Here is a 13207-nt window from a genome sequence, read left to right as displayed (position 1 = left end):
TGCGGTGGAACATAGAACATAGAAGAATACAGCGCAGTACAGGCCCTTCGGCCTTCGATGTTGCACCGATCCAAGCCCACCTAACCTACACTAGCCCACTATCCTCCATATGCCTATCCAATGCCCGCTTAAATGCCCATAATGAGGGAGAGTCCACCACTGCTACTGGCAGGGCATTCCATGAACTCACGACTCGCTGAGTAAAGAACCTACCCCTAACATCTGTCATATACCTACCCCCCCTTAATTTAAAGCTATGCCCCCTCGTAATAGCTGACTCCATACGTGGAAAAAGATTCTCACTGTCGACCCTATCTAAACCCCTAATCATCTTGTACACCTCTATCAAGTCACCCCTAAACCTTCTTTTCTCCAATGAAAACAACCCCAAGTGCCTCAGCCTTTCCTCATACGATCTTTCTACCATACCAGGCAACATCCTGGTAAACCTCCTCTGCACCCGTTCCAGTGCCTCCACATCCTTCCTATAGTATGGCGACCAAAACTGCACACAATACTCCAGATGCGGCCGCACCAGAGTCTTATACAACTGCAACATGACCTCAGTACTCCGGAACTCAATTCCTCTACCAATAAAAGCCAGTACACCATATGCCTTCTTCACCACACTATTTACCTGGGTGGCAACTTTCAAAGATCTGTGTACATGGACACCAAGATCCCTCTGCTCATTCACACTACCAAGTATCCGACCATTAGCCCAGTACCCCATCTTTGGTAGAGTCTTTGAATACTTTTAAGGAAGAGGTAGATTTGTGGAAAGCAAAGGAGTGAAAGATTATCAGGAATAGGCAGGAATGAGGTGTTGAGGTTAAATTCAGATCAGTCACAATCCTATTGGACAGCAAAGCAGGCCCCAAAGGACTGAATAGCCTACTCCTGCCCTTACTTTGTACATTTGTATAAAGGTTCATGCCGAGTCTTTGACAGCACGATGTTTTCATTTGGAGAGGGCCCACTGTGACCCTGTTGAGCCAGGCTAAATTGCCCACAGTCTCCAGGGATAGGTGGGTTAGACATGGGAAATATGGGGTAGAGAGGAAAAAAACCAGTGCATCCCAAAGTAAGCTATATGCCTAACCGCACTCAACTGAGAGGTGTGGGCTGCAAGCATGCAAAACCAGCAGAAAATTGAGGCACTTCTGGGGAACGCTGATAGACAATTACAGTGAAAGCAAAATAAATGTTAACTCTTTTATCTCTTGGATGCCAGTGAAATAGCTGACCACCTGGAAATAAGCAAAGGACTACAACACATTTAATATTAAACAAGTCCACAGTCAGTCCAACTTTCAGCTTATGTTACAAAATGTCAATGAACATGTTTGAAAAAAACTATTGCTCATCTGGTGGTGTAACTGATTTAATTTCTCACTTTTGCTGGTGTTTTACAGACTGAAGCTCAGCTTCTGGGACACATAGAATTTGTGATCAAACCAGAATTTAATTCACATAAAACAGCAGTTACAGTTTGCCTGAAAATCTGTTACTTCCATGCCTATGTTGCATCATGTTCCAGGTAAACTGCACAGTCATCTCACAACGATGGATTACAATGGATCGATCATCAGTCAAACCCCCAGTGAAATCAGAGAAGCTAATAACTATTATTTATAACAATCAGTGTGTATCATAACTACACAAAGGAAAATGTCAATTGCATTCCAAACACTTTGAAGTAAATCTAAATAAAATCAAAAGAGCTGCAGGCATTAGGTAATTGCATAATGCAGCGTCTACCAGCTAAAGGTCTTCCCAAATTGTCCCAACATTTCACATAAAATGAGCAGAGAGCCAAACTGCACATAGCAAGATCCCACAAACAGGACCAAGGTGGATGATCAGAATTTTACAAAAATATAGGTTTTTGAATGTTTAGTCGAGGGAAGAATGTTGGTCAGGAAAGCCGGAGAACTATTCTTCTTCAAATCCACCTAAATGATCAGAATTGGGAAGTGGATCTCCCTTGGTGTTTTACTGGGGCAACCCTTTGAACAGGGTTGTGGGTGCTATCAATGGAACTAATTTGAGGTTCTGTGGGATACATGATTTAGTTCAGCTCCTGGAATTAAGTTTAATAACTCTGAAGAAATATGTTGTAAATACTTATCAAATTGTATGTGTTTTTTTAAAATTCATTCACAGGATGAGGGCATTGCTGCCTAGTCAGTATTTATTGCCTATCCCTAATTGCCCAGAATCAACCACATTGCTCTGGGTCTGGGCTCACAAGTAGGCCAGACCAGGTAAGGATGGCAGATTTCCTTCCCGAAAGGACATTACTGAACCAGACAGGTTTTTATGACAATTGATTTATAGTAGTCATTAGATTCTTAATTCCAGATATTTATTGAATTCAAGTTCCACCATCTGCCATGGCAGGATTTGAAGCTGGAGCTCCAGAACATTAGCTGAGCTCTCTGTATTAATAATCCAGCGATAATACCATTAGGCCATCAACATCCCCATGTAAAACAAAATGTGCTTTTCCTTCCCTTCCATGTCTGAAAATGCAAGTAAGGGATGGAATGCAAATTCACAAGCGCCCCAGAATCAGCTAAGTGGCTATCCTCATCAGTCTGGACTGATAAACGTCACAACAGAAAAATCTAATTCTCACAGTGTGCGAATACACCATATGGCACATTTTGTTCATTAAAGCACCCAATGTTGACAGGCTGCTTTTTGACAAAACGATCCTTAAGTCCAACACCACAACTGAACCAGCTGTAGACAGGACTTGATTCGTTCAAGGTATTAAGTCTTGAGAACAAATTCCAGAGAAAACAAAAGTGGATGCTTGTCTACAATGACTTCAGTAAGGCCTTTGAGGAGGTCATGCATGGGAGACTGGTCAAGAAGATAACAGCCCATTGGATCCAGAGCAATTTGGCAAATTGGATCCAAAACTGACTTAATGACAGGAGGCTGGGATGGGGGGAATAGAATCCTGTGCCTAGTGCTGTACCACAGGGTTCAACAGGGAGGTCCTTTGCTACTTATAGTGTACATTAGTTAGCTAGACATAAACGTAGAAGGATTGATCAGTAAGTTTGCAGGTGACATGGAAACTGATGGTGTGGTAAAGTATTTGACTGCAGGATAATATTGTAGAAAGTGAGGACTGCAGATGCTGGAGAGTCAGAGTCAAAAGGTGTGGCGCTGGAAAAGCACAGCAGGTCAGGCAGCATCCGAGGAGCAGAAGAGTTGATGTTTTGGGCATAAGCCCTTCATCAGGAATATAGAGGGTGAAGGGGGCTGAGAGATAAATAAGAGGGTGAGGGGAAGGTAACTGGGATGGTAATAGGTGGATATAGGTGGGAGGTGATTGTGATAGGTTAGTGGGGAGGGTGCAGCGGATAAGTGTGAAGGAAGATGGACAGGTAGCACAGGTGAAGAGGGTGGTGCTGATTCAGAGGGTTGGATCTGAGATAATTTGGAAACTGGTGAAGTTAATGTTGATACCGTGTGGTTGTAGGGTCCCTGTGGCGGAAGATGAGGTGTTCTTCCTCCAGTTGGCAGATGGCATTGATTTGGCAGTGGAGGAGGCCCAGGATTTGCACAACGTTACAGGAGTGTAAGGGGGAGTTGAAGTGGTGAGCCACAGGGCGGTTTGTTTGGTGCATGCGGACCAGAGATATTCCCTGAACCGCTGAGTTGGTGCTCGGTCTCCCTGACGTAAATGAGACCACATTGAGAGCAATGGACGCAGTAAATGAGGTGGGAGGATGTGCATATTTAAAGTAATCCTTTAGAGCCTTGGATGGAGGTGAGGGGGAGGTGTGGGCTGATCAGATGGGTAAAACAATGGCAAAAGGAATTTAATCTTGCAATGTATGAGATACTACATTTTTGGGAGGACTAACAGGCAAAGGATAAGTTGGTTAAGAGGACATATGGGATACTTGCCTTTTAGTCACAATACTGAAATTCACAGAAAATTATGATGGAACTGTACAAGACATTACCTAGGCCACATCTGGAGTATTGTGGTTGCTACACTATAGGAAGAATGTGATTGCACGCAGAAGGGTACAGAGGAGATTCACCAGGATGTTTCTTAGGCTGGAGCATTTCTGCTGTGATGGGCTGGAATAATTTTCCCTAGAGCAGACAAGGCAGAAGCGGGAGGACCTGACTGAAGTGTGCAAACTTGAATGGTGTAGACAGTGAGGAGGAATCATTTCCCCTTCAAGAAAACAATAACCTGGGGGCACAGATTTAAAGTAAAGGGTATAATGGAGAGACTTAAGATTTCTTTTCATCCAGAATGTGATAGGTATTTGGACCTCACTGCCTGAAAGGGGGGCAGAGCTGGGAAACATCACAACATTTAAGAAGTAATTAAATGATCACTTTAAGTGCCACCGTGTTCAAGGCTAAGGGCCAAATGCTGGAAATTGCATTAGAGTAGATAGGAGCATGAAGACTTGCACAGACAAGATAGGCTTGAGGGCCTATTTCCATGCTGTAAAATTTAATGAATCAATCACATATCATATGAAAGATAATCAAAGCAACATCAAAATCAATCACTATTTGGCTGGCAAAAAGGCTGGAAGAAGCTCCTCAGGAAAGCTTCCCCCAATTACAGAAGCAGACAGAGAGCACAAATGGCGACTAGCAGAGCCATGACTTTCAGCAGCATCGGCAGAGACGTTTCTTGCTGATTCATCGCAGGTGCACGTGTTTTAGTTGGTTTGATGGTGCGCTCCCACTGTGTGAGAATGGTTTCCCGAGCTTTCGCCCATTTTCCGGGCCCAGTCAGTCGAAACTGGTACGGTGAGCAGGGGCCAAAGAGGACCTTAAATGCCAGCTGTGGATCTGTGAAGAACAGCTCCTTCAGGTTGGGTTTCACACCAATCTGCATTGCCAATTCATCCATGTAGGGTATGTAATCAACTTGAATAGTGTGCCTTTGGGTGTTGACATACCTTAAACAGAGGGAGAGAGAGACACCAACTTTAGAAACAAAAAGCTGGACTTTACCTCAAAGCCCCACTTCCGTGGAGGCCAGTCTCACGCTAGAGTACTGTTCCAAAGTTGCTGCCAGCCTTCATGATTAGATTAGATTCCCTGCAGTGCGGAAACAGGCCCTTTGGCCCAATTAGTCCACACAGACCCTCTGAAGAGCAACCCAGCCAGACCCATTTCCTTTCTGACTAATGCACCAGACACTATGCACAATTTAGCACGGCTAATTCACCTGCCCTGCACATCTTTGGACAGTGGTAGGAAACCGGAGCACCCGGAGAAAACCCACGCAGACACGGGGAGAATGTTCAAACTCCACACAGACAGCCACCCAAGGCTGGAATCAAACCTGGGACCCTGGTGCTGTGAGGCAGCCATGCTCCGTCGTTTATCATCAACAAGCAACCATTCTATTTGATCCTTTATGGTACAGACCTCAAAATGATCTTGGTCACAACCATAACTCTTATAGTTATAAGTGTTTTTAAAGATGATATAGTTTTTCAAGACAGGAACAATCAAATATGAAAACATTAGTTGAGAATCTGTAACGTTGGCCATGTAGGTGTGACTTAGTGAGCTTCAAATAAATCTACAACATTTAATATAATGCAATGTACTAAAACATGAAGCAATGACAAAGCACAACAGTTAATTAGACAATGGCACTCAATTATTAGCCATCATCATTTAAGTTCTTCATTCTCTCCTGTTTTTATATTATTACTAGGAGGACACATCAAGGCTGTAATTCGGGTAAACCAGGTGGAAACTGAAATTGGCTTAAATCTCAGTCCATTTCTATTGAATCTACTGTGATTTTTCCTGATGCTACTGGGATCAATTGAAAACATAATGAAGTGTTCATTATGAAGACAATATTTTTGTACTTTATCTTCAATCTGAAAGAAGACAGTTACCTGAGATGTGCAAATTGGAGGTGAGCATTAGGATCCTACCAGTGAGTCAGCAGTGCTGAGGAATGACATTCATGGGGTCGTAGATTGTAAAGCATAAAAACAGATCCTTACCGACCAGATATTCTAAGTTAATCTTGTCTCATTTGCCAGCATTTGGCCTTTTAAACTTTTCCTACTCGTGTACTCATCCGGATGCCTTTTAAATGTTGCGACTGCACCAGTCCCCACCACTTCCTCTGGCAGCTCATTCCATATACCCACCACCCTCTGCATGAAAAACTTGTCCCTTAGTCCTTTTTAAATCTTTCCCCTCTCACCTTAAAGCTATGCCCTCTAGTTTTGGACACCCCCACCCCAGGGAAAAAGACCGTGGCTATTTATAAACCTTTAGAAGGTCATCCCTCAGCCTCTGATGCTCCAGGGAAAATAGCCCCAGCCTATTCAGCCTCCTCCGATAGCTCAAACCCTCCAACCCTGGCAACATCCTAAATGCCACATTCAGTTGATACACTTTGTCTCGACATTAACATAAGGGCAACTATCAGAAAATGTTGTTTTGCATAACACTGACAAGGTGAAACACTATTCCACTGAGAATAAAGCACTTGATAATTAATTGTTCCACAGCATATGCACAAAGGCTAAAAATGACCATTTTGGAAATTGCCTTTCCTTTATATTATGCTATTTAAATGGTTTATTATTGTGTTTAATCTCAACATTTGAGTTCTGACAGATCTTCTGCACCATCCAGGAGTAGAATGTACTATTATTCAGGGGTGTAATTGGTCCCAATGTTTTATTTTTCTCTCATGACTTTATTTCATTGTGTTCCATTATATGGCATTAACAAAGAAAAATGCAAGGGAAAATAAATATTCCAACAATGGGACGGCACAGTGGCTCAGTGATTAGCACTACTGCCTCACTGCACCAGGGACCCAAGGTCAATTCTAGCCTTGGGCAACTGTCAGTGTGGAGTTTGAACATTCTTCCCATGTCTGCATGGGTTCCTCCAAGTGCTCCAGTTTCCTCCCACAGTCCAAAGATGTGCAAGTTTGGTGGAATGGCCAAGGTAAATTGCCCACAGTGTCCAGGGATATGTAGGTTATGTGCATCATTCGTGGGAAAATGCAGGGTTATAGGGTTAGACTATGGGTCTGGGTGGGAATCTCTTCAGAGGGTTGCTGTGGACTCGTTGGGCCGAATGGCCCATTTCCACGCTGTAACGCTGTAGGGACTCTGTGATATTGTATTTTATGGTAACAATATTTAGTAGAATAAAATGGTAATAGTAAGTAAACATGTAAATCAAGTGGAATATCTTCAGTGCTGATGTACATGTACATGGAATTGAAAACCTTAGTTAGATCACACTTGAGGCCCGACAAAACCATAAGACACAGGAGCAAAAGTGGGCTATTCAGCCAATCAAATCTGCTCTGCCACTCAATGAGTTCAATGCTTTATGATCAAAGCCTCTACTTCTGTGCTTTTCTCCATAACCTTTGATTCCCTCACTTATTAAAAATCTGTTCATCTCAACCTTGAATATACTTAGTGACTCAGCCCTTATAGCCCTCTGAGATAAAGAATTCCTCAGATTAATTGCTGTCAGAGAAGATTTTCCTCTTCACCTTGGTCCTTATCCTGAGATATGTCCTCGGGTCCCAGACTCTCCCACTTGGGAAAACAGCCTTGCAGCATCCCTCCTGTCAAGGTCCCTATTAATCTTGTCAGTTTCAATAGGCTGTCCTCTCATCCATCTAAACGCCAATGAATATAGGTCCAACCTGCTCAACCATTCCTCAGAAGAGAATCCCTCCAGACCCAGGATTAACCTAGCGAACTTTCTCTGGACTGTTTCCAATGCCAGTATATCTTTCCTTAGACAAAGGGACCAAAACTGTTCACAGCATTCAAGTTGTGGTTTCATTAGTACATTGCGTAGCTTGGGCAAGATTTCTCTATTTTTATACTCATTCTCTTTGAAATAAAGACTATCATTCCATTCACCTTCCCTATTACCTGCTAAACGTAGATAGTAGATTTTTGTCATTTGAGGACAAGGATGCCCAAATCCCTGCACGTCAGCCTTCTACCACCTTTGTCTGTTGTCTTATGTTGCTTTATTCTTCCTGCCAAAGTGCACAACCTCTCATTCCCCACGTTATATTCCACCCGTCAAGCTATTGCCCACTTAATTAACCTGTCGAAATTCCTCTGCAGGCACTTTATGTCATCCTCACCAGTTGCCTTCCAACCTATTTTTGTGTCACCTGCAAACGTGGCTATAGTACATTCACACTCCTCATCTGATACAGATTGTAAATAATAGCGGCCGCAGCACTAACATTCCCCCTAGTGCTGTTGCGTCAAACTCCAAGGTCCTTGTGCAGCAGTGGCTTTTGGAAGTAAAAACTATTCAGTGGCACACCAAACAGCAAGCAGGAAGCTTCCCAGTAGCTGTGCAGCTTAGAGGGAACATTGTCCAGTACTGGTGCCACTGACCCTCCATTAGTTACAGATTGCAGCCCCTTATCTTCTGTCTTCTATACCCTCCAAGCATGTTAATATATCAGTCCTCAAACCATGGGCTCTTGTCTTATTAAGTAGCCTTATGGCTACCTTCTCAAATACTTTCTGGAAAACCAAATACATGATATCTACTGGTTCCCCATTATCTTGCTTGGTGTCTCCTCAAAGAATTCTAATGAATGTTTCAGCCATTACTTTCCCTTCATGAAATTTTGCGGACTCTATTTGATGATATTACATGTTTCTAAATGCTCTGCTTTTACATCATTTATCTCGGAATTTCCCATCAATAGATGACAAGCTAATTGGCCTACAAACTTGACAATGTGGCCATACATCCTGCTACTTCTCACATGCTGTTTCATAGCTAACCTAGTTTCCCCACAGTATAGGCTCCACATTATGGATGCACTGACAGCAGAACAGAAAAGAAATAACACCAGAAGTGAGTGCATGTATTTAATAGGATAAGCTGAACAGCTATTTTCTCCAGAAAAAGGAAGGCTATGTGGTGACCTGGTACAGATCTGCTAAGATTATGAAAGTGTTTGGAAAGGGTCATTGAGGTAATATGTTTCCATTTATGAAGGAATCTAAGACTTGAAGACATACGTGGGGGAAGCAATGTGGTTAAGTGGGTAGTACTGCGGCCTCACAGCACCAGGGATCAGCATTTGACAGCATCTCAGGTGACTGACTGTGTGGAGATTGTACATTCTCCCTCTAATCAGTATGGGTTTCCTCTGAGAGCTCTGGTTTCCAAGGATTTGCAAGTTCGTGGATAAGCCATGGAACTGTCCAGTCATGGCCAGGAAAGGGCAGGCTGGATGCGTTAGTCATGGAAGATGCAGGATTACAGGGATAGGATAGTGGTCTGGGTCTGGGTGGTATGCCCTTTGGAGGGCTGCGATAGATTTGATGGACCAAATGCCCTGCTCCCACGTTATTGGGATTCTACAAATATAAGATAGTCAGTAACAAATTCTCTACAAAATTTAAGGGACAAGTTTTTCCCCAGATAGTGATTAGATTGTGGGAGGAACCACCACAAGGAGATGTTAAGACAAATACTAGAGTTTAAGGAGATGTTAGGGAAACAAATGTGAGAGAATGTGGTCATGTTATAGGGTTAGGTGAAGAAGGAAAGCAAGATGTCAGGGTGGAGCAAAATGCAGGCATAAGAATGTTGGGCCAAATGGTCTCTTTCCTGCTGCAAATACTTTGTATTGTAATACCTTTCGGCCATTTTTTTCTTCTTCTCCATTATATCTGCCGTCATGGTGTTGACCGAAGGCAGTTTAGCCAAACCTGAAACACAAAAGTAAAAAGTAAATTCCATGTGGAATTTATGGATCAGGTTTACCTCATTAATGTCATAAAAATAAATGCAGTTACAGCTTTCAGCAACACAGAGCCAACTTTGGCAGAAATTAGTACATTTTACCCTGCTGAACATTTGACCAGCGACTGCATCACCTAGAACTGATATAATGATGGGGATCAATAAAGGAGGAAGTGAGAACTGCAGATGCTGGAGTTCACAGTCAAAAAGTGTGGCGCTGGAAAAGCACAGCAGGTCAGGTAGTATCCGAGGAGCAGGAGAGTCAACGTTTTGGGCATAAACCCTTCATCAGGATTTTGAGGGGTGGGCCCAAGGGGGCTGAGAGATAAATAGCAGGGGGTGGGGCTGAGTGGAAGGGAGCTTGGAAGGCGATAGGTAGATGAAGGTGGGGGAATGATGGTGATAGGTCAGAGTGGAAGGTGGAGTGGATAGGTGAGAAGGAAGATGGACTGGTAGCACAGTTCAAGAGGGCGATGCCAAGTTGGAGTGATGCATCTGGGATAAGGTGGGGGGAGGGGAGATGAGGAAACTGGTGAAAAGCTTCAGGGCGGAGGAGATGATTGGCGGGGGGGGGGGGGGATGCAGTGAGAGACAGATTGACAGATCCTTGTGGAGAGAGGAGGAGAACCTCTTCAAGGTGGGAATTCTTGGAAGAGACTTCACAGTAACATTATAATGACTTAGAGATAATGGGATCGATAAAAGACGTCTTTGAATTCATGAGCTTAACTGTTGAGCTTTCTCAAAAGAAGCCAGCATGAACGGCAAAAGTACATGGTGTTGGATAAATCACAGTTAAAAAGTTAAAGCGAGAATGATGTCAATTAGAATGTACTGATGAAGGGAAAGAGGGTAATTATTAAAAAGTCTACTAAGGTTTTGAAGAAGCCAAGCCTTTCTATAATTTGGATCAGCTCGGAAAAAGTACATGAAAGAATGACAAATGACGTCTGACAAAGGCTACATCAATCATTTTATTTACCACATAAATTCCCTCTTGAAGTGCTTGACTGTTCCTGGTCCACTAGAACTTCAAACAAGAGGGGCTTTCTTCAGGTATTATTTGAGACACGTGAATACCAGTGGATTACGTTGCAGGCAAACATGGTGATCTCAATATTCTCAGGTCAGATGTCACATGACACCAGGTCATAGACCAACAGGTCTATTTGAAATCAAAAGCTTTTGGAATGTTGGAGTCCACCCGTCAAAGCAGCAGCACTCCGAAAACTTGTGATTTAAAATAAACCTGTTGGACTTTAACCTGGTGTAGTGTGACTTCTGACTTTGTCCACTCCGGTCTAACAGCGGCACCTCCAGATCATCAATATTCTGATTTAAAATCCATGCAAAGACTTTTTCTGGGTAATCCAAGATGGAGGATGGGAAAAATTTCTGGCTGTAATAGCTGCTCCTTTTTTGAAGTATTTTAGGTGTTGGAGGTGATTTCCTCAAATTCCAGGAGCAGCAATTACTGTTTTATATGCTGTTGCATTATTTTGAAACTTTGAAGAAAAAAAAGTCAAAACAACAGCACTTTTAAAGTAAGAGGAACAGACAAAGACAGCACATGGTGAGGTCAATGCAGGAGAGGGGGAGAGAGAGAGAGAGAGAAAGAAAGAGAGAGAGAGAGAGAAAGAAACCCACGCTGCTAACTGACACAGCAGTGAACCTGCACAGTTACTGCTTTGCTGTTTGAATTCATGTATCACTGGACATCGGATTGCAGCTGGGAAAATTAATAAACAGTGAAATTCACAACTAATCTTGGAGGAACGTGTTTGGGAGAGAGGTCACAGCACAGAAACAGATAAGTGAATATTTTTAAGTGCGGCCTTACAGAAAGTCTGCAGTGGTGAGTAGAGTGAGCTCTTTCTTGATTATATGTTTTATTTAGATACGTCTTTTGATTAAGTGTAAAATATAAGCCATAAGTATTAAGTTAGCCTGGAGCAGTGTTTTGTAGAGAAATAAGACAGTGCTATTTTCTGGGGCTATAGATTGGAAGAAGCAAAAATGGTCTTTAGTAGAGCGATATGCTTTTCTTGTCTGATGTGGGAGTTCAGGGAGCTACTGAGGATTATATCTGCAATAAATGCCGTTGGTTGCAAATCCTATCAGATTGAATGGATCGGTTAGAGAGACAGATGGAAGCAATAAGGAATTCATAAGAGGAAGGGGATGTGATGGAGGACAGTTATAGGAAGGGACAAAAGTTACAGATACAGTCTCATAGATGGGTTAACTCCAGGAAAGCTAGGAAAGGCAGGCAGATAGTGCAGGAGTCTTCGGTGGCTAACCCCATTTCAAACAAGTATCTGTTTTGGAAAATGTAGTGGGTGATGGATTCTCAGGAGAATGTAGCAAAACAGCCAAGTTTCTGGTATTGAGACTGGCTCTAATGCAATGAGGGCTGCATCTGGTTCCAAGAGATCAATTGTGTTAGAGGACTCACTAGTCCAAGGCACTGACAAACGTTTCTGTGGCCAGCAGCGAAAATTCAGAATCATGTGTTGCCTCCCTGGTGCCAGGATCAAGGATGTTTTAGAGAGGGTGAGAATGTTCTCAAAGGGGAGAGGAACCAGCAGTAGGTCATTGTCCACATTGGAACCAATGACATAGGAAGGGAAAAGGATGAGATTCTGAAGGGAGAATACAGAGAGTTAGGCAGGAATTTAAAAAGGAGGCCCTTGAGCGTAGTAATATCTGGATTACTCCTGTACTATGAGCTAGTGAGGGCAGGAATAGGAGGCTAGAACAGATGAATGCATGGCTGAGGAGCTGGTGTTTGGGAGAAGCAGTCATGTTTTTGAATCATTGGAATTTCTTTTGAGGTAGAAGTGACCTGTACAAAAAGGACGGATTGTACCTGAATTGGAAGGGGACTAATATACGAGAAGGGAGATTTGCTAGAGCTACTTGGGAGGATTTAAACTATTAATGTGGGGAGTGCCAGCCAGGGAGATAGTGAGGAAAGAGATCATTCTGAGCCTGGCACAGTTGAGAAAAGAAGCAGGGACAGGCAGGGACAAAGCAGATAACAAGGTAGGATTGTTAAATTAAACTGCATTTATTTCAATGCAAGAGGTCTAACAGGGAAGGCAGACAAAATCAGGGCATGGTTCGGAACATGTGACTGGGATGTCATAGTAATTACAGAAACATGGCTCCGGGATGGACAGGACTGGCAGCTTAATGTTCCAGGATACAAATGCTACAGAATCGACAGAAAGGGAGGCAAGAGAGGAGGGGAAGTGGCATTTTTGATAAGGGATAGCAGTACAGCTGTGCTGAGGAAGGATATTCCCAGAAATACATTGGGTTGAACTGAGAAATAAGAAAGGGATGATCACCTTGTTGGGATTATATTATAGACCCCCTAATAGTCAGAGGGAAACTGAGAAACAGATTT

At 43.0% G+C, this 13207-nt stretch overlaps 1 protein-coding gene across 1 annotated transcript in view; it reads right to left on the bottom strand.

Moving 5' to 3' along the window:
* Positions 1–1368: 1368 nt before the first annotated feature.
* LOC122554592 (flavin-containing monooxygenase 5-like) overlaps positions 1369–13207 on the bottom strand; it is a 47083-nt gene continuing 35244 nt past the window's right edge. Inside the window, exons 8-9 of the mRNA XM_043699859.2 lie at positions 9689–9761; positions 1369–4955 (exon numbers count right to left, since the gene is read on the bottom strand). Coding sequence (XP_043555794.1) covers positions 4610–4955; positions 9689–9761 — 419 coding nt within the window. The 3' untranslated portion in view covers positions 1369–4609. The remainder of the gene's footprint in view (positions 4956–9688; positions 9762–13207) is intronic.

This window comes from Chiloscyllium plagiosum, unplaced genomic scaffold (assembly GCF_037043375.1).
Source record: "Chiloscyllium plagiosum isolate Xiang-an unplaced genomic scaffold, Cpla_swu_hap1 HiC_scaffold_9, whole genome shotgun sequence".
NCBI lineage: Eukaryota > Metazoa > Chordata > Chondrichthyes > Orectolobiformes > Hemiscylliidae > Chiloscyllium > Chiloscyllium plagiosum.
This window is presented reverse-complemented; position numbering and strand designations above follow the sequence as displayed.